The 27,318-nt window shown below is 55.8% G+C and overlaps 1 protein-coding gene across 1 annotated transcript; it reads left to right on the top strand.

Annotated features, from left to right (window-relative positions):
- The first annotated feature begins 13,121 nt into the window (after positions 1-13,121).
- LOC119090302 (lysine ketoglutarate reductase/saccharopine dehydrogenase) lies at positions 13,122-27,249 on the top strand. The gene is made up of 11 exons (XM_037213087.1): positions 13,122-13,241; positions 15,451-15,595; positions 16,188-16,359; positions 16,730-16,800; positions 18,701-18,703; positions 21,356-21,483; positions 22,085-22,194; positions 23,279-23,513; positions 24,427-24,545; positions 24,910-25,071; positions 25,720-27,249. Exons 2-11 carry the CDS (start codon positions 15,474-15,476, stop codon positions 26,338-26,340), a joined length of 1,743 nt encoding a protein of 580 aa, XP_037068982.1. The 5' UTR covers positions 13,122-13,241; positions 15,451-15,473; the 3' UTR covers positions 26,341-27,249.
- The last annotated feature ends 69 nt before the right edge of the window (positions 27,250-27,318 follow it).

Genomic DNA, 27,318 nt, shown 5'->3' with positions numbered 1-27,318 from the left:
TAGTCTCCAGGTCTTAGTTGAGCGCACTTGTCCTCTCTAGCTATGTCTCATTAGCTTCAAGGCTTATTACGCAAGCACGCTTGATAATTGTGGCGCTCTGCGGCCATTCTTGCGGCATGCTGTTCTCAGATGTATCAGAGCAGGGCACGTTGTTCTCAGGGCTGCCAGGGCATCTTCAGACGTGGACTTGGTTTGCCACATGCTCAGAATGGAGAGCTCTCTGTACGTTTCAGAGGTGTTCTGTCCCGAGACCCCCACGTTGTGACAGGTCTCTGCGATCTCGAGCATTCTTTGGACGTCTCGGGACGCACTGAGCGCCTGGAGGCCTGTTGATCTTCCCAGATCCTCGTGCTGTTGCATGGGACGCCTCGGTGTTTTCGGGAGTTCTGCTTGGTGATGTGTTTCCGGGACACCTTCGGGACGGCGTAGTTCAGTCGGGGGAGCACTCGCCTCACAGTCGTTAGATGTACTGCCCGAGCCGAAGGTCTCGAGCATCACAGTCGTTAGATGTACTGCCCGAGCCGAAGGTCTTGAGCCTCACAGTCGTTAGATTTACTGCCCGAGCCGAAGGTCTCGGGCCTCACAGTCGTCAGGTGCACTGCCAGAGCCGAAGGTCTCGAGCCTCACAGTCGTCAGGTGCACTGCCCGAGTCCAGAGTCTCGAGCCGGCCTTCCTGCTAAAAGTCGCATGGTTTCCTGCGGAATCTCAGTGAGATAGATTTAGCGGCAACTGACCGGGGCTGCTGAACGCTGCATTAAACCCCAATGACCCCGAAACTTCCGGGGACGCCTGGACAACTGAGGAGACCTTGAGCCGGCTGCGAGCTGTCTGGTGTCGTGGAGACCTCTTGTCACCAAGGGATCATTTAGCTTCGTCCAGAGTGTGACTTGCTGCTCGTGAGGGTCTGTCTGACTCTGACGACTGTGGTTTGCGCTGACTACCCCGAATACCCAGAGGCTCTGACCACCGAATAGGCTCTGAGGATCTTGAGTCTCTGATTCATCTCATGTCCATTGATGTTTTGAAATTCTCTTCTTAAAAAAATGAAATATTAAACTATTAAAGCATCTTGTCCGCTGGGGGGATTCCTGGACATCCTTGAGCCCTGATCCTTGGTGAGCATAGGCCCCGACCGTCTCTGGCTCCCCTCGTCCGTCTCAAAGACTTTTTAACAAGCTCCCGGTTCGGCATAAGCGGTTCCAGGTTTCGCGTCGTTGTTTCAGGGTCCCATTGCCATTGGACCCACTGTCACCTCGCCTCAGTGACCTTTACCATCATGCTCGCATTTTACCGTCGACATCTGTGTGACAACCACTGAGACCGCCGAAAAGAGCAACATTTGAGGGCCCACCGGCTGTCTCAGGCAGTTTGAAAGCTTGACGTTGTGGTGCAGTGGGTTGCATAACTTACCGCTCAAATGGCAGTCCCGCCACTGTTGCGCATCTGATGGAGTGGGAGGGTGCCTGCAAGGGATCCTCCTTGTTCTCGGAGTCATGCGGCTGTGAAACCCTTCCGGTGTGACCAGTTCACCGAGCGCGCCCATCCCGCGCGGTGCGGGCGCGTCGCGTCCTGCCCGACGCCACGTGGCCGGTTGCCGGGCGGGCATGGCGTCCATTGCCCCGCCTCCTTCCGCACTAGCAGCCTGGTCTCCGTCGGCCGGGCCTGGAGCCCTGGCGCCGCGGCCGGTCGGCCAAAGGTCCCCGTCGCTCATGGCATGACACGGGCGCGAGATCAGATTTCGCCGTCTGAGACAGACGCCCCTCTGTTTACGTGACAAGGGGGAGGGGTCTGCCGGAGGACGGGAGCCCATGGAGTGACGCTACTGAGGCCGGAGGACGGACGCCCGTGGAGAGACGCTACTGAGGCCGGAGGACGGACGCCCGTGGAGAGACGCTACTGAGGCCGGAGGACGGACGCCCGTGGAGAGACGCTACTGAGGCCGGAGGACGGACGCCCGTGGAGAGACGCTACTGAGGCCGGAGGACGGCCGCCCGTGGAGAGACGCTACTGAGGCCCGTAGGACGGGCGCCCGAGGAGAGACGCTACTGAGGCCGGAGGACGGACGCCCGTGGAGAGACGCTACTGAGGCCGGAGGACGGACGCCCGTGGAGAGACGCTACTGAGGCCGTAGGACGGGCGCCCGTGGAGAGACGCTACTGAGGCCGGAGGACGGACGCCCGTGGAGAGACGCTACTGAGGCCGGAGGACGGACGCCCGTGGAGAGACGCTACTGAGGCCGTAGGACGGGCGCCCGTGGAGAGACGCTACTGAGGCCGGAGGACGGGCGCCCGTAGAGAGACGCTACTGGGGCTGGAAGACGGGCGCCCGTGGAGTGACGCCTCTGGGGCTGGAGGACGGGCGCCCGTGGAGCGGCGTCACTGGGGCCTGACTGGCAGCTGGAGCGATGTGATGGCACGATCCGATCTGTTCTCTCACCAGGGCGGGTTTGGCTGTGAACGGGCGTGGACTTCATATGCCGTTGTACCTTCACTGCTGACAATGCGCCAACACAATTATAGTTTAACGGACCCACTCGAATGTCGTTGGTTCAAGGGTTTTACCTTACTGATCGCGTCAGCCCTCCCATCCAGCCCTCTGCTGTAAAACTGAATGGATGGCGCACGCTTCGCACTGCAGCCTAAACGTCGATGCCGCCCGGCACCGACAGGCGGTTCGATTTGTTTGGAGCGCCGTCGGTCGGCGCTGACGTAACTGGACAGCGTGCCATCGGGGCTCGTGTCTCGGTATCGTGTTTTTGTTGGCACTAAGGCGGGGAAGCTGCGAACAGCACATGACGCCTTCCCAGCGCGGGGCGTACCGTTCCTTGCGGTCATGCGTGTCGTGATGAACTTCAAATTGTGTGTCAAGTTGAACAAATCATGTCGATATGCATGCCTACATACCTGCCTTATTCCTTAGTTGTCAATTTACTTGCAGATGCATGAAAGGCATTCAGTTGGGGACACGTTATCACACAGGCGATCAGATCGTTTTACGACAGCTTTCTCTTCGCAGGCGTACAGCAACGCGGGAGCCCAGATCAAGGAGGACATCAGTGAAGCGTCGGTCATCATGGGTGTGAAGCAGGTGCCTGTCGACGCCCTGGTCCCCAACAAGACCTACTGCTTCTTCTCCCACACTATCAAGGGACAGGAAGCTAACATGCCGCTGCTAGACGCCATTTTGGAAAAGGTACGGCTTTGGTCAAGTGCTGAAGAGCCATGTGTGTGAGAAATTCATCGCACTATCTGACTGTACCGTTCGGGTCAACGAAACGAGCATTCACACCGACACACCGATCATGGCGAAGTGCGTGTGCATGCATGCACTGCAGCTCCTTTCTCCTGTCGTGACGACCGGAGCTGGGGCGGCATTGCACAACATGAACCTTCTTAAACATCACCGCACCTTGGTCGGCGATTCGCGGCCTTGTTTCTCACCGCACCCCAGACTGGGGGTTAACGAATGTTCACGCTTCCGACCGTCGACCTCGAGTCTGGTAGACTTGGCAGCGACACCAGCCTCAGCCCCTGCCCAGCTGGCTGGCCTCGTTTCGCACAGGCGACGCTCGGTCAATGTCGAGGCCAGAAGGGCCGGCTGGCCGCGTCCACGCTGCAAACGGCCTGCGGGTAGGAATGTCACTTTCTTGAGTTGTTGGGGGATGGCTGGGCCGATAGCATTTACTTAACGTAGCTCAAAACCTGACTGAGTCCTGCCTTTCAGTGGTTTCAGTCAGCATTTTCTAATGCATCATGTTAGAAAACATAACTTATATTTGGTGGATTCTTAACTTGTCCTGCTGAGAAACCCCATTGCAACCCAATGTGGAGCTGCATTTTGTGAAAAGCTTGTGTTCAAGGCTTCCGTTTGGATAACACAAAAAATAATGTGTGTGATCACCAAAAAAACGTCTTGACAGATCGGCCCGTTGTGATCACGGAAAACGAAATGTCGATTTTCGTTGATCAAATGTGGCTCGGGGCCCAAAAAAGGCAGCTTTATGCACAATGGCGTGGCCTTACCATACATACTATATGCTATGAAAATGTTTTCGTGTACACTGCCAGGATGTGCTTATGCATAAAAATGAAACCGAGCCTGCACGGCATTCTCAACAGACGTCATTAACGGAAAGAACAGAGTGGCTGGGAGGGCTCATGACCGGATGGATCACCAGAGTGGCTCTGAGGGGTCATGACCGGAGGGATCGCCAGAGTGACTGGGGGGGGGGGGGTTATGACCGGAGGGATCACCAGAGTGACTGGAGGGGGGGGGGGGGTGTTATGACCGGATGGATCACCGGAGTGGCTGTGTTGAAATGGCATGACCAACGCTTCTATACGTGCTGAAAGTTAGTATCAGCAGGGAAGGCCTTCAACTCATGGTGTTGCGGGGTTGTGGGTTGTGAGTTCTCATGTTAAAAATAATCACCTGCAGTATACTAGGAGGAAGTGGATACGCGACTTTATCAAGTCATTGTTGGGAATTTAAATAACAAACTCGGCATATGGAAGCCGTACTTTTGGTTAGATTTCTTGGCAGAAATTTTTTTAATACTACCCAAATGCGCTATAATTCTCTGGAGCACACCAATCAAAATGCGTTGCTTCCAGTTATCAACATCCTTTTTGTGTTACAACCAGGCAGTAGATGTATCGCCAAACCGCACTTGAAACCATCCCGTCCCGAAAAAAACTTAAACCCGTCCAATAGTTCATATGGTAAGAGCGCTGGTTTTCCGGTTCATCCCCAGTGGCGGGGCGGGTTCGAGTCGCTTCAGGCGTTCCCTATCCGCTCGTGACTAGGATAGCCCGCGGCGGTTGGCAGCGGCCGCGCTAACGGTCAGGTGACGTCAGAGGGCAGGCGGACCGTGCTGGGGTGCGATAAGCTTTCGCTGCAAACTTCTGCCGTTGATCCGGAATTTTGCTATCGGATGGTGAAGTCAGGGCTAACGCAACCACAGTTGCCTAGCGTGGGCGCTTATGCCGGAAATCCGCTCAATAAGTAGGCTCGTAGCGAAGTAAAAAAAAAATAACTTAATGAAACTTTATTGCATCGTTAGGCATTACAATTCAGCCTGTCCCATGACTGCTAAGAAATCGGTCCATATACCACAAATGCATTGAGAGTGGTGTCTGTGCCTTTTGATCCCATATTGTGTGAACGTGAACGTTCTAAAATACCGATACACCGAGTGAGGTCTCTCGAATATCTCGGCAGCTCTCGTTTTAGCCATATAACGATATCAGATCTGTGAATAATTTAAAGAAAGATACAATGAAGTGACTGTGTCTGTGTAAAACCATCGTTTATATTGCGTTACGCGGATAAAAGTTAACCCACGTTTTACGCAGCCGTCGCAGGTATACATCTCGCGCAATGAAGGCGGCATTGTCATTCGAGTGACCACTCTATCGCAAAGCAGGCTCAAAACATTCCCAGTCGTCGCTCATCCCACGTTTGTCAACCCATGACTCTTCAGAAGATGCTTGTCCTAATTAGAGCGCTACATCACTACCGCTCTGATGCCCTTCTGGGTGGCCCTGCCGCGGCCCTATCACGGGGGCGGTCGGGACGCGGAGTGACTCCAGCAGCACCGGGTGGATCGGCGCACGGCCCAGGCTTCATTCAGTCGGTTGGAGGGACATTGCCCTGCAGTGCACGTCAGCTTAAGACTCGTGCTGTGCCGTCTCACTCGCCCGACCTGTTGCCCCCTGACTTCACGATGCCGGTAGCCTGAAGAACAACGTCCAAGAGAACAAGCCAGCAAACCTTCAAACGCTCAAGGCTGTATTTAGACTTGAGATGGGACGCGTCACCGTTGACCGGGTCGAACGGACAATCGGCTACTCGCAGCAAATTTAGCTGCCGCAAATCCTGGGCCGCCAGGGGGCCCATCTAGAACATCGCTTGTTATCACGATTTAAGGATGTAGGATCTCCGATGACCGCCCCTGCTGCCGATCGTGTTTTTCCATTGAGTTGGCAATCGAATTTCACCACAGTCATGACTGCACGACAAATACACCGGGCTCTGTTCAGGAAAATGTCGGCTGAATTTGATCCGGGCCACCGTGTATTTTTAAAGCTGTCTCATATGATTGCAGATCATATTTTGGCCACGATCCACCCGTGCTATCTTGCAAATAAACCTGGCTATATTTGCAGGCTGGCATAACATATGAGGGAACTGAAGTGATAAAAACATGACCTGTTTGCCTGCAGGATGCTGTTTGGTTCACAATTCATATGATATTGACAGTGGCGTGCTTCGGTGTCTCGTGTAGGAACGGTTCCGGTACATTTTGTCCTTTTGGGCTCAGTATTCTTTGTTTTGTGCATACGCATAGGGGACTTCAGAAGAGGATAAAAGGGCGGGGGACTAAATCCAGCATTGGGGACGGCTCTCTCCTCCGAAAATATATAAAATGACCCTCTCAGACTGTGGCGAACACTTGGGGGGGGGGGGGGGGGTCCTGGTGCGCTGACCTGCGGGCGACAGAGCGGCCCACGGTGTGGTGGATGTCTTATGGCCGGGTCTGCGCGAGAGCGTGTTGGTTCTCCTATGGTTTTCATGGGTGTGGATGGATCTCTGGGCAGTGCGCGTGGCATTGTGGGCCAATAGCCCAGCAGCGAGTCTGACACTGCCCAAGGTGGTCCCCAACAAAGAAAATGTTCACCTAGCGCGGTCCTGCCCGGCACCAGACTCACTTTGCCAAAAGATGGTGGCACGGATATCAGTCTTGAGGCACTCAGCCGATGCTCAGCGGCTCCCTTTGCCTAGCGTACGTCTTTTGCTGGCGTATTTCCGGCCGCATGCGTGCACGCGGCTTGGGGTGAGCACGACAGATCTGTTTCTTGTGTATTGTTGAAAAAGATGATGACCGGTGCAAATGCGTTTTAATGCTAACGGCTTAAAAAGACCCTTCTGAATGGCAAACTGAGTGTTGGGAATGTGCATGTGTCTTACATACTAAACGGCATTCGAATCTGTTTACTTTTTAGCATTTAACATTTTAGGGTGGCGCGAACTTTCTTTCAAGATGTCGGGTGGTAAATGTTGTATCAACTTTGCACTGGACATTTAGATCGTTATTACGTACCAGTACGCGGTCATTGCTTGACTGTTATGATTGTTATGACTTGTTGGCATCTAGGCAGCAAGTCGATGTTTACACTACCCAGGACTGACTGATTAAAAGGGCAAAAATTGATCCTGTTGCAATCACGACGAATTGCGACGTAGGACGGGCGAACGCATTTGGTCCACATGTCTAAACGTATTCAGCTTGTTTGCAATGCAAGTCACGGGATGAGTAAAAACGCGAGCATAGCTTCCCCACTGTGTGATAAAATTTAGCCTGGGGTATGGCAGGTATCATTTGATAGGGGCTCATTCAAAAGTCATCTAAAAAGACGAAGACGTGCTCTCCAAAACTTTACTGCTAGATATGAAGCTGAAAGTTATCGCTGTCTGCGTGTATCAGAGTTTTGGTCCTATCATCAGTAGTTGTAGCAGGAAGGAGCTCAGAGTTAAAACTAATGCAACCCTCCGTGCTCTCCCCCACGCTTCGTCTTTCCGATAGCTCATTCTGGACCTATCATCCATCAAAAGACGCCTGTAAAAAATTGAATCGGAGCTCATTTCGACCGAACAGTCGTCAACTTTCAGCTTGTGGTTCACGTCCTCGAGCAATCTCCCAGCAACTAGCTCCGCTTAGCTGGGTGGACTCCCTGTACAGCCAGCCCAAAACCCAGCACAAAAATGACCAGTTAATGGCCCCTTGACTTGTGTGTCTGTACAACCTTTACTAACACTGCGAATGAGTGATAGTAGCTTATAAGGCGGTTCTAGCGGGCTGTCATTAGCTGAATTTGGTAATGACTCCGTTAAGCCTTTTCATGTATGATTTGTCCACGCTTATTGCGTAACACAATTTCTGCCGGGTCTGCACCACCTCTTCGCCTGCTTCTTTATGCTTGTTTCTTCTTCCTAGGTGTGAGTGCCACGACTTGATTTTATGTTTTCTGGTGTTAACGTATGGTTCATTGCGTCGCTGGGATAGGGGGAAAAACACTACTGGTTACCTGTCCCTGGGCAACGGTACAGAAAAAAAATATCACATTTAGTCTGCGCAGATCTGGCAGCGGCATGTCGTCGTGACCCTGACCCAGAGTGGCCCGACGGGCGGCCAGCTGGCGGCTGCCGCGCGCGCCACACGCCCCCCAGGCCGTACCACGCGCCTCGGCCCCATCTGCGCCGCCGGCCGGTTCGGAGTAATGCACTCTGGCGCGGCGGTCACGTGATGAGGGTGGTCTGGGCTGGACGGGGGCCAGCGGGCGTGCGCAGCCCGGTCAGGGCTGTGGCGGCGATGCGTACGCACTGCGTAGTGCGTGCTGCCAGTCGCCAGTAACGTACGAGGAAGTGCTTGTGGAGCGGTCCAGGCCACACCATTGATTATGGGGGCATTGATCGCCAGACGCCAATGCCACCAACTTGTGCGGCAGACACTGCAGGACGGCGTCTGGCACTCTCGTTCCTGGTGGCCACCTGCATGAAATGCACGTGAATGACTCTTACGTCGGTGGAGAAGCCGCGTGATGGGCGGGGCGGAGAGACGGGCGGTAGTCGTTCGCACGTCACCGCGACAGGCTGCACTGTCCGTTTACGCTGAGATAATGTGCGATCCCAGTATGTGACGGAGATTACAGTCACCAGCATTAAACTACTATGCAGCGAGGATGCTAAACGCATAAACGGACGGACGATTGCCATAAGAGGTACTACAGATCTCCACTATATTATCATAGGCGTCGTTCAGCATGTCCCTGACAAACATTTGACTTGCACTGGACCCTTGTGTGCGTGTGTAGAACTTCGCATCTAATTGGACGCTCTCGGTCTCCAGGCCCCGTGTTTCGGAACTTGATCATGCGTTGTGGGGGTTGTGCAGAGATAGCGTACTTACAGTCCTAATTTACCCCTCGTGATATTGACAACTGCACAGTTTGAACGCTGTTACAGCTTGCAACCTGTGATGCCCTCCCAACCCGCTTCGCTTCAGAACATCCGCCCGCTGGACTATGAGAGGATGTGCGACGAACGCGGACAGTGCGCGGTGGCTTTCGGAAAGTTCTTACAGCTTGCAACCTGTGATGCCCGTCCCACCCGCTATGCTTCAGAACATCCGCCTGCTGGACTATGAGAGGATGTGCGACGAACGCGGACAGCGCGTGGTGGCCTTCGGAAAGTACGCGGGCGTCGCCGGCATGATCAATATCATGCATGGCATGGGACTTCGTCTGCTGGCGCTGGGACATCACACGCCATTCATGGTAAGCGAGGGAGAGCCGGCCGGGATTGAGGTGCGCGGCTCTAGTCCGTCAGATTTCCTGATGCGGTGAGCTTGTCACGACTGCAGCCTGACTTTAATTAGTTTTACATTTCGATGCATTTCGGCTGCGGCGGGATACTATTGGTTCAAACGAAATGCGTAACATATGGCGTATAATATTCCACACTCGAAATGTGCGTCGCTGGGCTCTCAACAACTTTTTCTGGTGACGCATCATGCGGGGTGCACATCACGTACCACATACTGTGCATAATATAACGATCGAGGTCAGGTTCTGGCTAAGCCGAAGCATTTTGCAGTTGGATGTCTGGTCTGACCTGTTCGGGGCCGCCCCTCGCTGCAGCCCCTCCACCGTCCGTACCGAGTTCCGCGTGTAACCCGCGCCGGTGGCGCCTCCTCCGCAGCACATCGGACCGGCGCACAACTACCGCAACTCGGAGATGGCGCGACAGGCGGTGCGTGACGCCGGCTACGAGATCTCGTTGGGCATGATGCCGCGCTCGCTCGGCGCCCTCACGTTCGTCTTCACCGGCTCGGGCAACGTGTCGCAGGGCGCCCAGGAGATTATCCAGGAGCTGCCGCACGAGTACGTGCCGCCCGACATGCTGCAGAAGGTGGCCGAGCACGGAGGTCAGTGTCGTGGCAGGAGGAGGCGGGGGGGGGGGGGGGGGGGGGCGTCAGGGGTCGGTCAGCGCCAGCTGTAGCGACCAGTGGTGAGGGTGAATAGACTGCAGTGGTCCTGTGGTTCTGTGGTCCTGTGGTCCTGGTTGTGGGCTGAGGAACCAGTACTGAACGCACCGGACAGGCAATGTTTACGTCGGTCCTGGCCGGGCATGTTGCCTCGCTGGTTTGAGCCGGGTCCACCCGGTTGCGGCGCAGGGGCCCGCCTTGGGTCCGCCTGGGTGCGGGTGCAGGGGCCCGCCTGGGGTCCGCCCGGTTGCGCTGGATAATCGCCCGCGCAGCTGATCTAGGAGGAAAAGAAGTCAGTCATAGCTGTTTCTGAACTTTTGCCTTTTTCCAATGTCAGTGCTCCCCTGTGTCCTCAGACGAAATGTCTGCAGATTTTTTGAAATGCGGCGGCAACGTCCTCTTGAGTTCTCGTTGGCGACATTTTGCATATTTGTTGTAAGAACGAAAAAAACTTTTAAAAAAAACACGTCGCATTGATCACCAAAATAGAGGATTATTTGTATGTTTCCAGCAATGCTGCCACTCAAGAGCTAGCGGCAGCTGCTGGGAGTAATCGTTGTGTCGTGTGGTGAACGCTGTGCCGACCGGTGCCGCTCAGGAGCTGGCGGCAGCTGCTGGGAGTGATCGCTGTGTCGCGTGGTGAACGCTGTGCCGACCGCTGCTGCTCAGGAACTGGCGGCAGCAGCTGAACAGCAGCGATAGCTGTGTCGTGTGATAGACGCTGTGCCGACCGCGCCGCCTCACAAGCAGGGTCTGCCTTCTATAGTCCACTCGGCCCCGTGGCCCTGCCCGAGGGCACGGTATCGCCCCGGGTCATTGAAGCAATCCTCTGTCCATCGAACTGCAGACATCGGGAAAAACCCGCAACATGCGTTTTTGCAAGTGCGATCAAGACTGTCCTGGCAGAGCACCAAAAATGGTTGTTTTGTCATGCACAGTGCATGCACGCGATGTCCCTACACGTGCAGTTTACTGCCTCGAACAGACAAGTGTAGCTAGTATCGCAGCGGAGCACCAAAGCCAAAACAAGATTGGTCCAATCTGATTGATGGGGAGTCGTATCCGGCGGTATAGCATGGTGTACTTGGTGTGTGTATCCGTGTGACCCGGCGGCTCAGCATGGTGTACTTAGTGTGTGTATCCGTGTGACCCAGCGGCTCAGCATGGTGTACTTGGTGTGTGTATCCGTGTGACCCGGCGGCTCAGCATGGTACTGGTGGATCGTGTGACCCGGCGGCTCAGCATGGTGTACTTGGTGTGTGTATCCGTGTGACCCGGCGGCTCAGCATGGTGTACTTGGTGTGTGTATCCGTGTGACCCGGCGGCTCAGCATGGTGTACTTGGTGTGTGTATCCGTGTGACCCGGCGGCTCAGCATGGTGTACTTGGTGTGGTTATCCGTGTGACCCGGCGGCTCAGCAAGGGCGTACTTGGTGTGTGTGTCCGTGTGAAGCCCGGAGGCTCAGGCATGGGTGTACTTTGGTGTGTGTATCCGTGTGACCCGGCGTGCTCAGCATGGTGTGACTTGGTGGTGTGTATCCGGTGTGCCCATAGGTGTACTTGGTGGTTGGTATCCGTGTGTCCATGGTGACTGGCGGGCGCGCCGGCAGCACAAAACAAGGTGTACTGCTGCGAGGTGTCGCGGGCCCGACTACCTGGAGAGGCCGCGAACGGTCGGCGGCTACAACGCCGAGGAAGTTAGGAAGGAGGCACCCCGAGCTGCTACATCTCGAGCCATTCGCCACTAAGGGTGGGAGCCGGTCCCAGCTCGGCACCGGTGCCCACACCATCTCGACCTTCCGCCACTAAGGGGGAGCCCAGCTCGCCGGTGCCCAGCACCATCTATCGACCGTTCGCCAACTAAGGTGGGGAGCCGGTTATAGGGGCCGGTTCTCCAGCTCGGCACCGGTGCCCAGCACCATCTCGACCTTCGCCACTAAGGTGGGAGCCGGTTCCCAGCTCGACACTGGTGCCCAGCACCATCTCGACCTTCGACACTAAGGTGGGAGCCGGTTTCCAGCTCGACACTGGTCCCCAGCACCATACACCGGTGCCCAGCACCATCTCGGGTCTTGTTTGCCATTGCTGTGGCCATCAAGGACTGTAGAAAAAGGTCATTCGTCAGTTGCCTTTGAGTTTTACCACACGCATAAAAGTTATACTTTATTGGAGGGTATTTTATGATAAACTCGGGACGTGGGATCAAATGACCTTGGTTCATCGCTGGTCGAACGAAATGAATCCACAAGTAGATCTCTGGATCTGTGAGTGGGATACCACTACACCCAGTGCTATAGATCTCTAGAGCTGGGAGTGTCATCCACCACACCCAGTGTAGTAGATTTCTGGAGCTGGGAGTGGGATACACTACATCTAGTGTAGCAGATCTTTGGATTCTGTGAGTGTGATACATGACCCCCGTGTATAGATCTCTGGAGCTGGGAGTGTCATACACTACACCGAGTGTAGTAGAGTTCTGGAGCTGGAGTGGGATACCCACATCTAGTGTAGCAGATCTTTGGATCTGCGAGTGTGATACACTACACCCACTGTAGTAGATCTCTGGAGCTGCGAGTGTGATACACTACACCCAGTTGTAGTAGACCTCTGGAGCTGGGAGTGTGATACACTACACCCAGTGTAGTAGACCTCTGGAAGCTGGGAGTGTGATACACTACACCACTGTAGTAGACCTCTGGAGCTGGGAGTGTGATACACTACACCCACTGTAGTAGACCTCTGGAGCTGGGAGTGTGATACACTACACCCACTGTAGTAGACCTCTGGAGCTGGGAGTGTGATACACTACACCCACTGTAGTAGACCTCTGGAGCTGAGAGTGTGATACACTACACCCACAGCAGTAGACCTCTGGAGCTGGGAGTGTGATACACTACACCCACTGTAGTAGACCTCTGGAGCTGGGAGTGTGATACACTACACCCAGTATATACCGCCGGTGCAGGACGTTTTGAGCTCGCACGTGAGGCTTGCACACGCGCCTGGTGTCATGGTTGACACTGATGGACGTGTTATACCAACGCGTACGAACCATGGCTGCCTTCAGATCGGACCGTATGTGTCGTGCCTGGTGAACGGCATCTACTGGGCGGTGAACTCGCCCAAGATCCTGACATTGCCCGACGCCAAACGTCTGCTCCAGCCAGTTAGCCAGCCGTGGATTCCCAAAACAGCAGGTGAGACCCACAGGCAGCCGGGCGGCTCGGTGCCGAGCATCGCATCACCGGCCAAGACAGCAGGTCAGACCCACAGGCAGGCAGGTGGCTCGGTGCCGAGCATCGCATCACCGGCCAAGACAGCAGGTCAGACCCACAGGCAGGCAGGTGGCTCGGTGCCGAGCATCGCATCACCGGCCAAGACAGCAGGTCAGACCCACAGGCAGCCGGGCGGCTCGGTGCCGAGCATCGCATCACCGGCCAAGACAGCAGGTCAGACCCACAGGAAGGCAGGTGGCTCGGTGCCGAGCATCGCATCACCGGCCAGAACAGCAGGTCAGACCCACAGGCTACTGGCAGGCACCCACAGGCAGCCGGGCGGCTCGGTGCCGAGCATCGCATCACCGGCCAAGACAGCAGGTCAGACCCACAGGCAGCCGGGTGGCTCGGTGCCGAGCATCGCATCACCGGCCAAAACAGCAGGTCAGACCCACAGGCTACTGGCAGGCACCCACAGGCAGCCGGGCGGCTCGGTGCCGAGCATCACATCACCGGCCAAAATTGTCATCCCTGCGGAGTGTGTGACATGCTACTGGAGGTGTTGTTTGCTCATGCCTCGTGATTTGTGTATCGCACATGCGGGTGATTTTACAGTTTGGCTGCATATATTTGAGCCGATTCCTTGCAGAGAGTGTAAGGTCTTTGTTGTGGCATATAGTGTAGCTTTATAACCTTGCAGGCTTGCAATGAAAGTGCGGATTCAGGATAGCTCGTACCTATGTGAGAGGTAGTTTATTTCAAGGATTAAGTTCAAACAGCTTTATTGAATGGGTTTCTGAGAGAAACGTCAAAACGTCAGAGAAATGATTTCTGAGAAAAGCCGAACAGCACATACGGTGTGAAGCCTGACCCTTCCAACCGATCGTGAAATTCGGAGTCAACGGCACAAGTTTGCGGCGAGTGCTCAACGTGCCACAAGTCTCGGCACACAGTCCGTTCTGTCCTCTGCAGTCATCGGACCATCAGCGCGGTCGCTGCTCCCGGCCGCAGGCTGTTCCAGTCGCAAGCAAATCACTAGCGCCTAAAGCGGCCGAACCCACCCAGTCGTGGTTGGGTGTAGCGGAGGGCATGCGCTCTGACCAGTTGAACTGCCGGTTTGATCTATCTTCATTTCATCGCCAGCCGTATTGTTGTTATGGACATTATATGTGAAGCATCCGGATAAGATCCGGTTTTCGATCATTTTGAAGGGAACGAGAGGAAACAACTTGCCATGCTGTAACAAATTTGAGTCCGTACGGAGCTAGGCTGACAGCTGGTGGGAGCACGTTAAGGTGGTGCAACACATCGCTGTTCCGATGAATTGCTAATTTGCGACCGTTTTTTACCAGCGTGCATCCGGCGGTGACCGTGCGCGTGCCATTCCGCACCATACCGGGGTCACCCGATGGTGGGGGCTGATCACAAACTTCCTCCTGCCCGCGGGGCGCACGTCCTGGCTATATCACCAGTGATCGCAAGCTTCCAGCCCCGTGGGGCGCAAGTCCTGGCCATATGACCAGTGATCGCAAGCCTCCAGCCCCGAGGGGCGCACGTCCTGGCTATATGACCAGTGATCGCAAACATCCTGCCCCGTGGGGTGCACGTCCCGGCTCCATGAACAGTGATTGCAAGCTTCCAGCCCCGTGGGGTGCACGTCCTGGCTCCATGACCAGTGATCGCAAGCTTCCAGCTCCGTGGGTGCACGTCCTAGCTCCATGACCAGTGATCGTAAACGTCCTGCCCGTGGAGTGCACGTCCTGGCTATATGACCAGTGATCGCAAGCTTCCAGCCCCGTGGGGCGCACGTCCTGGCTATATGACCAGTGACTGCAAGCTTCCAGCCCCGTGGGGCGCACGTCCTGGCTCCATGGCCAGTGTCGCTCGCCAGTTTGGGCCTCTGTGACGTCACGGGACGTCGACGCTCGTAAAAGTCGTTCAGCTGGATGGTCGTTTCGTCGAGACCACCCCCTGCCATGGCCGCTGGCTCTAGAGCGTCGCGCGCCTGCTGCGACGCCCGGATGACAGCGCGGCCGGGTGGCTCACCTGGCGCGCGAGCCTGGGCCGGGCTGTTGTGACGCCCGGGTGACAGCGCCGCCGGGTGGCTCACCTGGCGCGCCGGCCTGGGCCGGGCCGTTGTGACGCTCGGCCGTCTGCCTGACTGACTGGTGACGGTCTGTGCCGGGGACAGGCTCGCCGCCGCTGCCGCACCGCATGGTGGCGCTGTGTGACATCAGCGCCGACCCCGGAGGCTCCATCGACTTCATGACCGAGTGCACCACCATCGACTCGCCGTTCTGCCTGTACGACGCCGACCAGAACAAGGACGCCAACAGGTGGGCCCCGCGGCGGTGAAGAGGGCTGAGCGGAGCCAGAGGAGGTGTAGAGGGCCACCTCAGACGGCCTGGTGGAGATTTCCAGGTACGACTTGAGGGGAAGGGCGATTGTGATGCATCAGCGGTAAGTTTGCCGCTTCAGCAGTAATGCGGTGGTATTTTCGGGTGCGATTTGAGGGGAAGGACAGTTGTGATGCACCAGCGATAAGTTTGCCGCTTCAGCAGTGATGCGGTGGTATTTCCAGGTACGACTTGAGGGAAAGGGCAGTTGTGATGTGTCAGCGGTAAGTTTGCCGCTTTAAATACCGCCGCAGTGATGCGGTGGTATTTCCAGGTACGACTTGCCGCACCTAGAGAACGCACAGTTGTGTTGGCAGGGGTCGCGCGGGACACAGTGACGCTAAGCTAGGCACCTCTTCTGGCTGGTACTGGCGCATCTCTGTGGTGACCACGGTTCAGATGTTGTGTAATGGAGTGGACAAGAAGCTCTGGCTCCAGACATTACGGACATCTAAAAATGTTTACGTCTAGATGTGTTTGCGCCGCGCGCTGGCGGGCCCGCTGACGGCACGCTACGTTTGTTTGTCTTCAGTTTCCGCGGCCCTGGCGTGTTGGTGTGCAGCATAGACAACATGCCCACTCAGCTGCCGCGGGAGGCCACCGACTTCTTCGGCACCCTGCTGTTCCCTTACGTGTACAACATCATGCAGTCGAACGCGGACAGACCGTTCGAGCAGCAGCCCTTCAACCCGGTGGTGAAAAATGTAAGCGTTTTGCCCTCGCTCTTCACTCTTTCAAAATGGCTCTTACGCATGGCGCTGAACCCTGACAATGAAGCGCACAGACTAAAGCCGTGAGAACGTAGCCGAGCACATAACCCGCGGTGATCTACTGCCTAGAGCTACTCAAATTCATCAGCGACCGCGCCAGCGCGTACGGTTGTTAGCAGCGCCACGGCCGGCTCGCGTTGGGCAGGACCGGTCGTCCTGGCTGCTGAGATTGAAGAGGAACGCGTCCGTCGTTTGAAGTGAGACGCGACCCGTCTGGGAAATGCTGGCAATGCTCCCCTAAACGCACTACATTTCGCTCAAAATGCGCTATCAGACGCTCAGCCCTATGTGCGTGGATTCACAGGCTGTGATTGCCAGCAATGGTCGGCTGACGCCCAACTTCGAGTACATCGACGAGCTGAGGAGAGGCAGCAGGTGAGCACATTACTGTCGTTTCACTTCACGATGCCCTTTATTGAGAGTGGTCGATGCCATTGGAGAAAAGCCGAGGGGTTGGTGAGTGTTGAAGTATGCACTCGAAAAACGTGTACGGGTATGGTGCATGGTACATGGTACATGTACGGTTTGTTCCCATGTATGTTCCCATGTATGTTGTTACATGTATGTTTGTTGTACATGTATAAGAACAGTACTATTGGGTTTGTTTCTTGTTGCGTATCTGGGCGAAAAAGAGATGTGTATTGATCTTTCGTCGATAAGCCGTTGTCAAAACATCCATGAGCAGTACATTCAAGGAAAGTAAAACAATATCTTATATTGTTCTCATAAAAGCATGGAAACGAATTCAAGGAAACGTGCATCATGCATACCTGCTCATCTGTCATCATAATGATGTCTGACAATCGCTCCCTGCATAATTCCCGGAGTGCCTTTTTAAACCTTTTAAACTGTGGCTTGCTTTTTTAAGTTAAAAAGGGATTAGGATCGGCGAGCAGTTTTGAGTTTATCGCTCAAGTGTTTTGACGATGTCGTATAGCTGACATACCAATACACCTCTCTTTTTTCTCCAAGTTACCTGGTGAGAGTGAGGCCAAAAGTACTGATATTATGTTCATCAAATGTTCCTCGCACCTGCACTGGAGGATTCACGTAGTTACGATGTAATAGTTGTACGTGTTCGGAATGATCACCGTTTTCGAGCGATTAAACTGTGCACTTATCTGAACGTGCATCCCCATCACTTCGTGATTCACGTGAGTGTTTGATAGCGAGGGCGCTGGAGGAAATTACAAACGTGTTGTGGTACGTGGCGAAAAGGTCAGCTTACTCATCTCAAAAGGAGTGCGTTTCGGTCTTACGTGTTGTTGGTAAAGCGGACATCTTCCATCTTGCGCTAATACCAGCCCTGATGGTGTCCGCTCTCTTCTTCATGCGGCATATTTTCTCGAGACGCTGTCGTGGCAACGTGTGTTCCTGTCGCGTCTCTCTGTCTTCGCGTAACCTGTGTCTTTTGGGACGGCGAGCTCCACGGCCGTGTGATTCTGTTCCTCTGGCATCACTTTGCTGCCGGCTGTGGTGGCGTGGCCATGGGCCATGTTTTGGTTGCGGTGTTGGCCAGAGAGGCCTGTGGTATTCATGTCGTAGTAGCCACCACTTTCCTCCATTCGCGTTTTCGCATTCGATTAACCCGCCGATTTCATCTTACGTCGAAGGAGAGACGGAAAAAACCAAAGCAGAACCTGGAAATCCTGGTGGATTTTTTGTCCGATTTCTTGCAGTGGTTGAAACGCTCCTTTTACAATGCCTCGTTGATGGCCATTTCTCGAGGGCAATACATATGGGCTATATAGTTTCCACATGGTTGGCCCGAACGTGATAAAAGGAGGTCCTTCAAGATCCTAAAGTAACGTCGACCGTGAGATCTGATGTCGGCGCGTGCTACCCATATATTCTTCATTTTCATGCTAAGACCTGCTATGCTTTTCAGGTCTGAGTTGACTTCTGAGTACGTGCTACTGTCCTCACGGAGTCAGATGCGGCTAAACACGAGCACGATTGCACTGGCTTTCAATGTTTGCATGACTGGCCCTCGATTCCGTCGCAAACACCAAGGCCTTTGTTGAACAAAGGTCCTAGAACAAAGTTTGTCCTGTGGTTCTATAGTTGGTGTCTGGCTGTTTCCTATGGGAGAAGGATACAAACAAACACGGCGCTGGGGATTTTCAGCCTTCAGTAAGAGGCTGCTGTTTGACGCCTGTTCGCTGTTTCGTGGGAGCGCGATGCCGGGTTAAGCTGATTGAAGCTGGTTGAAGCTGGATAAAGCTGGTAAAGCTTGTTGGTTCCATGCCGTAACGGGTGTTCTCTGTATTTTCAGAGGGTAAGAAACACATCTTACGTGGTACCTTCGCGGTAAATTTTGTAGTTCGACATTATGAGTACTCGCTGCACGTTTGAGTGAACATCCACGGGCGTTTTCAAGTATCGTTTCCGGAAGGAAAAGTAAAGCCAGTGTTTGACAGCATACAAAAGCTGATCATAGACGGCTATGTTGTGTTTGCGAACTTGTCCTGTGACAAATGCGTTGTCATCACAAATTGATGCCAAGTTTAGCAACCTTTCAAAATTGACGACAATCCGCGGACAAAAAAGCAAGTATCGTCACATGTTTGACCGTTCTACAGCCCTGTTACTCTGCAAACACCCCTCTGGCTTCCGGGGCCGCTAACAAATACAGATCCGGCTCCCACTTCTGTGGGAGAGACCGTCGATGACATAGACTCTAGCTGTCGCGATACTTGGTCAAACGCCCTCTGTGGTTCGTCGCTAGTCGTCGCATGCGCGCGCGGCGTGCTCTCTACATGCCACCGTGTGCGTAGAGCAGGTAGAGCTCGTGCTCGTCCGTCTGTGTGCCCCGTCACGGTGTGCCGACTGTGTGTACACACTGTGGCGTGTGTGTATGTGTGCACGCCTGTAGCGTCGTCGGCACGCCAAGCCCTGGCAGCTTGAACGCACCTGCGAGCCGCGCCTCTCCGGGGTCCATCAGCCTATGCTGTGTGTTCGTGTCAGCGTGCTGGCAGCTTCCCGCAGACATGGGTCCGAGTTAAAGCGCGTGAGGCCGGGTCCGAGTTCGAGCCACGGGTCACCAGATTCCGCAGCTCGGGTGCACATAAGCTTCTGACAGGCTGCGGAATCGCACGGGGTGAAGGGTATCGCAGGGATATAAGCCGGATGTAGGATGTAATTTATTGGACCGAGATCGTCCAGGGATAGGCATCGCGATGAGGCGTAACAAAACCCAGCGTGGTCTAACTGATCTCACCCAGCCTGAACCGTGACCTGACCTTACATTTTCTGGCTTCAGCATAAGAGATATAGATTGGAACAGGTAATTTTTGGAATGGGCACGGGTAGACCCTATGGAAGTCAAAGTGAACGATGCCAATTTAACGTAACTTCTGAAATGATCTGCTTTGGTGATATCCGGGATGTATGTAAGGAAAGCCCAATCCCCACTTATGTTGCTTTGTTTTTTGCGCCTTGAGTTGTTGAGGTAAGATCACTGACTTTCAATCCACGACGAGGTACTGGTTAGAAGAAGATGTTGAGTAATTCTTAGTCTCGGCCAAACGGTATCTGTAGCTGTCGGGTCAAAGTCTGACTGAGATGCATTTGTGAAATAAATCAGATCGCATGAACCAAATAAATCTCGCAATGGAACCGGTTCCGAGTTCGGCCGGGATCAGACAACGTGGTCAATCGTTCGCTTTCAGCGTGAGTATGTACCGGTAACGGAGGCAAAATGATGAATGCAGTCGTGAATGTCTTGGCCATGGCGAACCGGACTTGCTCTCTGGCATTCAGCATGCACTTATTAGTCACAGCGGGATGTATTCAACACCCTGCCAGCGTGAGCACGAGCTCCCACCATTTTGGCACGTGGTGTTTGATCAAGCGCAATGGTCGGCTCTAGGCGAGTGAAGGCCAACCGGTTTGGTGGTGTTTGGAGTAGCGTAGTACTTGTTCATGTTGCTTTTTGTTATTGACATGACCTGTTCGTTGATAGTTGTTTGCGCATCCTCCCATCTAGGAAGCTAGCACAGAATATTGTTCATACGAGACAGAGCACTGCTGTTCTTGTCCCCCATTTCGCACCACCTCCCTGCGCTTTCTAAGTCGGACGCAGCCGGACCCATTTCTTCTTATGAGCGTAATGACGGCAACTGTTGCATTGCAGCGTAAAAGTTACTTGTGTGCAATAGTTATGTTAATGTTCGAATACTACGTTACACGCTGATGCACAATATGTCATCACTTTCGATATGATATCCTGCAATCGATATGCTCCTAAACCACGTACGGGTACTTTATAAATTATATGCTGAACTAACTGGCAAAAGGCCTGATGACAGCCATTCCCAGAAATTTAACCATGCAACAGGTGTTTGTAATACCCACTGCAACTATTGGTTACATCTCACTCCCGGTACCCATAAACATGGGAGTAGCGGGGACCGAGTTGACCATAAACCCTCACTTATAGTGGATGTTTAGTAGTAGGTTGGCGATAATGCTTAGTAAGAATTGATCAACAAAAGTTTTGACCTATCCAGTTTTTGGATTTTTGCTACGCTCTTGTCGCTACCCTTTGCGTTACTGTACTGCCTTTGACAGTAGGACCACGTGCACGTGGGCGACCCGCGGCCTGGTTCTCGCTGCTTAAATCCTCGATCCAGTCAAGTAAACAAACTGCGTGGCACGTTGCTATGGTCAAATATGCGTTTCAGCACTCAATGTGTATCATTTCTAGTACCACAGTTGGATTTGCAATCCCCCAGCGCTCTGTGAGCCGCTTCATATGATGGCAGCTGCCTGTGCGCCCAGCTGCGGGTGGTGTCTGGCTGCGGCCCCACTCCTGGTAGTTGCCGCAGCCGGGCCTGCGCCGAGCGCGCGCGGTACGCCGGGCCCACGCCAGTGTCGGCCCCGGCCGGCCCTGCGCCACTGTCGTGAGCGCCTGCTGTCGCTGCGCCAGGTCTCGACACAAGGCCTGCATGGCGCACGCCCAGGCCGAGAAGAAGGTGCTGGTGCTGGGCTCCGGCTACGTGGCCGAGCCGCTGGTGGAGTACCTGTCTCGTGACCCCAAGACGCACATCCACGTCGGTGAGAACCCGCCTCAGCTGTGGCCTCAAGCCTCCCGCTGACCGGCCGAGTGAGCAGTTGTGTCGCTGGGGTGCGTGGTAACCTGGGTGCATTTTCTAGTAAAACATGCCCATGCTGAGAACAAGGGTCCTATAACCAGACGTGCGTCGTTGCTTTGCTTTATGTTGGACGATTTATCTGCCGGGGGTGATGGATGGGTCCGGATGATGGCATGAGGCGAACTGCTTGGGAGGCATGTTCTCACTAAATGAACTGCTTTGGGATAGATGACAAGAGGCTAGAAGCGATTTCCAGAGTGCTCTTCGCCATGCGTAGGAACGCTGTCTGCGCCGTATTAATACAAACCTTGAGCATTCTGGCTCACCCCATGCGTCGTTTGTCATCATTTGTCCAGTTGTATTTAATGCGATGTACGTCATCATGCCACTTCGGCGTTGTGTTCTCACGAACTTTCTCGGTCTCGGCTTTTCTGGTCCTGGGGTACAAATGAAGTTCAGGACGGAAACAACAAAGAGATTGTTGATTAAGCAAACTCTCGACCTTGTTCACGCGCCGGCGTTCCATAGCCCCGAGCTGTAGGTCAGCTGTCTCTGTCTCGCAGCGTCCGCCGTGCAGACCGAACTGGATACGCTCACTAGCAAGTACAGCAATGTGGAGGGCGGCATCCTGGACGTGACGGAGCGGCCCGACCATCTGGCAACACTGGTCGAGGTCGGTACTGAGCGTCCGTGAATCTGACCCGTCTAGTCGACTTGGCTCCCTCTCCTGAAGCCACACAGGATGTCCAATCGCACGGAAGGGTGTGGGATGCACTGATCCCCCTCCCCGGGGCGTGAGCCACATCACATCGCGCCGTCATCATGATCATGTTCAAGGGATAACGGTGGTCTCGGTGCCTGCTGAGAAGACACTCGGACATCTCACCACGCCGTCAGGAGATGGACGCCTGGGTCATGGTCGACGGCCTCTCTCGCCTCGGGACACCAACGTCCTGACCCGTCGACGTCTCCCCTCACCCCAGGACACGGACGTCCTGACCCCGTTGACGGCTCCCCTCACCCCAGGACACGGACGTCCTGACCCCGTTCACGGCTCTCCTCACCCCAGGACACCGACGTCCTGACCCCACTGACGGCTCCCCCCACCCCAGGACACCGACGTCCTGACCCCACTGACGTCTCCCCTCACCCCAGGACACCGACGTCCTGACCCGCTGACGTCTCCCCTCACCCCAGGACACCGACGTCCTGACCCCACTGACGGCTCCCCTCACCCCAGGACACGGACGTCCTGACCCCACTGACGTCTCCCCTCACCCCAGGACACGGACGTCCTGACCCCACTGACGGTTCCCCTCACCCCAGGACACGGACGTCCTGACCCCACTGACGGTTCCCCTCAACCCAGGACACGGACGTCCTGACCCCACTGACGTCTCCCCTCACCCCAGGACACGGACGTCCTGACCCTACTGACGGTTCCCCTCACCCCAGGACACGGACGTCCTGACCCCACTGACGGTTCCCCTCACCCCAGGACACGGACGTCCTGACCCCACTGACGGTTCCCCTCACCCCAGGACACGGACGTCCTGACCCCACTGACGGTTCCCCTCACCCCAGGACACGGACGTCCTGACCCCACTGGCGGTTCCCCTCACCCCAGGACACGGACGTCCTGACCCCACTGGCGGTTCCCCTCACCCCAGGACACCGCCGTCCTGACCCCACTGACGGCTCCCCTCACCCCAGGACACGGACGTCCTGACCCCACTGGCGGTTCCCCTCACCCTCAGGACGCCGACGTCGTCGTCTCGCTGCTGCCTTACGTGCTGCACCCGTTGGTGGCGCGTGCCTGCATTCAGCACAAAACCAACATGGTGACGGCCAGCTACTGCACGCCCGAGATGCGCGCACTGGACGAGGCAGCGCGTGATGCCGACATTACCGTGGTGAACGAGGTCGGCCTGGACCCGGGCATCGACCACTGCCTCGCCATGGACTGTTTCGACGAGGTTCACCACGGCGGTGGTGGGTCGACGGGCGGCGGCGGGCGGTGGGTGGGCGGCGTAGGAGGGTGGACGGGCAACGGCGGGTGGTGGGTGGGCGGCGGAGTAGGGTGGACGGGCGGCGTAGGAGGGTTGACAGGCGGCGGCGGGCGGTGGGTGGGCGGCGTAGGAGGGTGGACGGGCACCGGCGAGTGGTGGGTGGGCGGCGGAGCCGGGTGGATGGGCGGCGGCGGGTGGTGGGTGAGCGGCGTAGGAGGGTGGACGGGCGGCGGCGGGCGGTGGGTGGGCGGCGGAGGGGGGTGGACGGGCACCGGCGAGTGGCGGGTGGGCGGCGGAGCAGGGTGGATGGGCGGCGGCGGGTGGTGGGTGAGCGGCGTAGGAGGGTGGACGGGCGGCGGCGGGCGGTGGGTAGGCGGCGGAGGGGGGTGGACGGGCGGCGGCGGGCGGTGGGTGGGCGGCGGAGCGGGGTGGACAGGCGGTGGCGAACGATGGACAGGTGGCAGCGAAACGTGGATGGATGGCTGGCAGACGCGGCGGCAAATAACCGTGGGCCGTTCTGACGGGTGGAATCCCTATGTAGTGTGCTGTTGATTGCCTACGGACATGTGAAGATACGCGAGGCACTGGGCTGCGTATCTGCGGTTTAATTCAGGGATATGTCGGTCCATGCGGGCAGAGCAGATCTGGATCCAAAAGCTTGTGTGCTCGGCGTGGTGCAAGTTTTCCGCAGCACCACTCAGGTGAAATGCCGCAGAAAGTTCCGATTCGGCATGTGTTGCCCCGGCCACAAGTCCCTATTATGCTGGTTTTTGTTTCTGTTCCAGTTCTTTTCCGAAGCTTTCATTCAGTATTGAGTGGCTTCAAAGTACCCTTCCAAATTAAGCTCTAGCAAATTCAGCTTGATGTTGTGTTGCTAACTTGGGGCAATCCTTCAGGTAAAATTCGGTCGTTCGTGTCGTACTGCGGCGGCCTCCCCGCTCCGGAGTGTTCCGACAACGCATTGAGGTACAAGTTCTCCTGGTCACCAACAGGTGTCCTGCGCAACACCACTCAGGTAAATTGACGCAGAAAGGTCCGATTTTGCCAGTGTTTACCTGGCAATGAGGTCATGCTATGTTAGTTATTGTCTTTGTTTTCAGTTGGTCCACTTTCAGGTTATCGTATTCATGTTTTTTCGGCATCAACCTGTGACCGCACGAACGCATACTTGCGAGGTGTGAGCATTGCTCTGGCTTCAGTGATAATCTTTTAAGTCATACTGCAATCATGCCTAGGCATAGTCACATCATGCATAGTTTAAGTAATACTGCAATCATGTGGTACATGTATGTGGAAGATACAATGTCGCACGCGTGCATAGTACGGTAGCGTACATGGTCATGACGCGCCAGTAACAGAGGCGCAATATTCCTTTCCAGGGAGCCAGCTACCTGTTGAATGGTAAAATGGTCGAGATCCCAGCGGGCAGCCTGCTGAAGTCGTCACAGCGCATGAACTTCTTGCCCGGCTTCGCGCTGGAAGGGTTCGCCAACCGCGACTCCACCATCTACGGCAAGCTCTACGGCATCCAGGAGGCTGCGGTGAGATCGACAGTGTTACGCGGTCCTCGCCGCTCCGCTCGTAATATTGTGTTCTTGTGATATCCCCGTGGCATAGAATCTGATTGCGGTGGATCTTCGGTCGGAACGTTGTTGGCAGTCCCATCTACGCTTCTGCGGTTACCCGGTTCAGCTTCATTCTGTTGGACACATGTTGCTGTGTCTCAAGCCGTGCATTGGTGAACCGGGGCTACTGCAGTTATTCCAGCTCGTTGTGTGCTGTTCAACATATCCTGGAGCGCGACTACGACTACTCCGTCCTACATCGTGTGCTGTCAGTCGCATTTTATTGTCGTTACTCCGTCTCTTTCCGCGTGCTGTTGATCAGGGGCTACTGCCGTTATCTCGATCCGACTGACGCTGGTGCGATACTGTAGCTGCTTTGACCCACACCACGAAGTGAAGCGAACGCTGCCGGACCATCGGGGCGACACGAAGAGCTTCCTTTGGCTCAACCCAGCACCATGTTCAGTCAGCTCAATTTGCGCAGAGGTCTGACGCCTGGCTCCTTCCGACAGACGCTGCTGCGTCTCCACGGCCACTGACGCGTCTGACGCCTGGCTTCTTCCGACAGACGCTGCTACGTCACCACGTGTACTGACGCGTCTGATGCCTGGCTCCTTCCGACAGACGCTGCTGCGCGGCACGCTGCGCTACTGCGGCTACTCGGAGGCGGTGCTCGGCCTGCAGGAGCTGGGCCTGCTCAGTGAGGAGAGTCACCCGGCCGTGCACCCGGGCGGGCCCGACATCACCTGGCACGAGCTCATCTGCAACCTGCTCGGCCAGTCGGACGAGATCTTCTACGACAACCTGCGCCTGCAGCTGGCGCAGCGCGCCGGTGGCGAGGAGCGCGTGCGGGCCATGGAGCAGCTGGGCCTGCTGAGCGACGCGCCCGTGCGCAAGCGCGGCTCGCTGCTGCACTCGCTGAGCGAGCAGCTGGCCGAGCGGCTGCGCTACGGCCCCGGCGAGCGGGACCTGGTCGTGCTGCGCCACGAGATCGACATCGCCTGGCCGGACAAGCGCCAGGAGCGGCGTGGCATCAACCTGGTGTCGTACGGCGAGCCCGGTGGCTTCTCGGCCATGGCCAAGACGGTCGGCTACCCGTGCGCCATCGCCACGCAGATGGTGATCGACGGCGAGATCCAGGGCAGGGGCATGGTGCTGCCGCTCTCGCCGGAGATCTTCCGGCCTGTGCTGAAGCGGCTCGAGCGCGAGGGCATCACCGCCACGCAGCAGACCACCACGCTGTAGGCGGCGCTGCGCGCGCGCGGGCGAGAGGAGGCCGGTTTGTGTTCACGCACGGCGCTGCTGTGAGCTCGTCTCCGGTGAGATGCAGCCGTGCTGATGAGATGACTCGTTGCTGCGAGTCTGCACAGTAGCGTCAATGTCCGGCCTATGGTCCATCCCATATGGTCCAGTCATATGCTGGTGGGCAGGTTACCGGACTTCATCGGCACTGACTGCCGGCGAAACCAGAACAAGCCCATTCGGCCCAGGCCTCCACAGGCCCTCGCTATGACCTACGTGAGGTTAGTCAATTATGTCGGATACCGGCAGAGGTGGCGTGGTTGTCCATTGTGCCACAGGTCGCCACAGACCGGCCGCAAAGGTACGAGAACCCCATCTTATGTCAATCGCGAAAGAGCGTCACATTGATGGCGAGGTAATTGCCCCGCCCTGAGCTGTCGCCGAACGCAGCGGAAGCGGCGAGCACGCAAGACCGCACGTCGCCCTAGACGACAGCAGTGCCGCCAGAGCTCACGTGTTTGGACTGCATGGATGGTTCTCACTCCACTGTATGAACCCTACGCCCCCGTGCTGTCTTGTAGGCGCGATAACGGCAGTCCTCAAACCGAGCGCGCGACGGTGCCAATGACAAGACAGCGACACACTGGGGCATCAGTAGTGGTTTATATATGAACTTACAGCTCGTTGTGCCTTTCGAACATCACGCCGGTTCGGTACCGATGCAAGCGGATGTTTAAACCCATAACGTGAGCTTCCAGGTCCAGCTTGCGCCGCAGTTTGGCTCGTGAGAATGGCCACGCGTGCGGCTCCGGCACATCCACCTGTTGCGCAGGCAGGGCCAGTGAGCAGGTTATGGAAAGACGTGGCAGTGGTACATCGCGTTTAGGAAACTTAATACATTAAGTAATTCTGTACGCGTTTTCCTGTGGGACGTACATCTGTGTGCATGCACGCTGCCAAAAAGCGTGCCCTTGTTCTTGA

The sequence above is a fragment of the Pollicipes pollicipes genome, unplaced genomic scaffold (assembly GCF_011947565.3).
Source record: "Pollicipes pollicipes isolate AB1234 unplaced genomic scaffold, Ppol_2.1 Scaffold_3087;HRSCAF=3621_pilon_pilon_pilon, whole genome shotgun sequence".
In the NCBI taxonomy this organism is placed as follows: domain Eukaryota; kingdom Metazoa; phylum Arthropoda; class Thecostraca; order Pollicipedomorpha; family Pollicipedidae; genus Pollicipes; species Pollicipes pollicipes.
Note: the sequence above shows the minus strand (reverse complement) of the source record. Positions and strands in the feature narration are given on the sequence as shown.

Coding starts and splice junctions, on each gene's coding strand:
- LOC119090302 (XM_037213087.1), top strand. CDS start 15,474: ATGGTGGCGCTGTGTGACATCAGCGCCGACCCCGGAGGCTCCATCGAC. Junction 15,596..16,187: donor CAGAACAAGGACGCCAACAG/GTGGGCCCCGCG, acceptor GTTTGTCTTCAG/TTTCCGCGGCCCTGGCGTGT. Junction 22,195..23,278: donor ATCTGGCAACACTGGTCGAG/GTCGGTACTGAG, acceptor CCTCACCCTCAG/GACGCCGACGTCGTCGTCTC.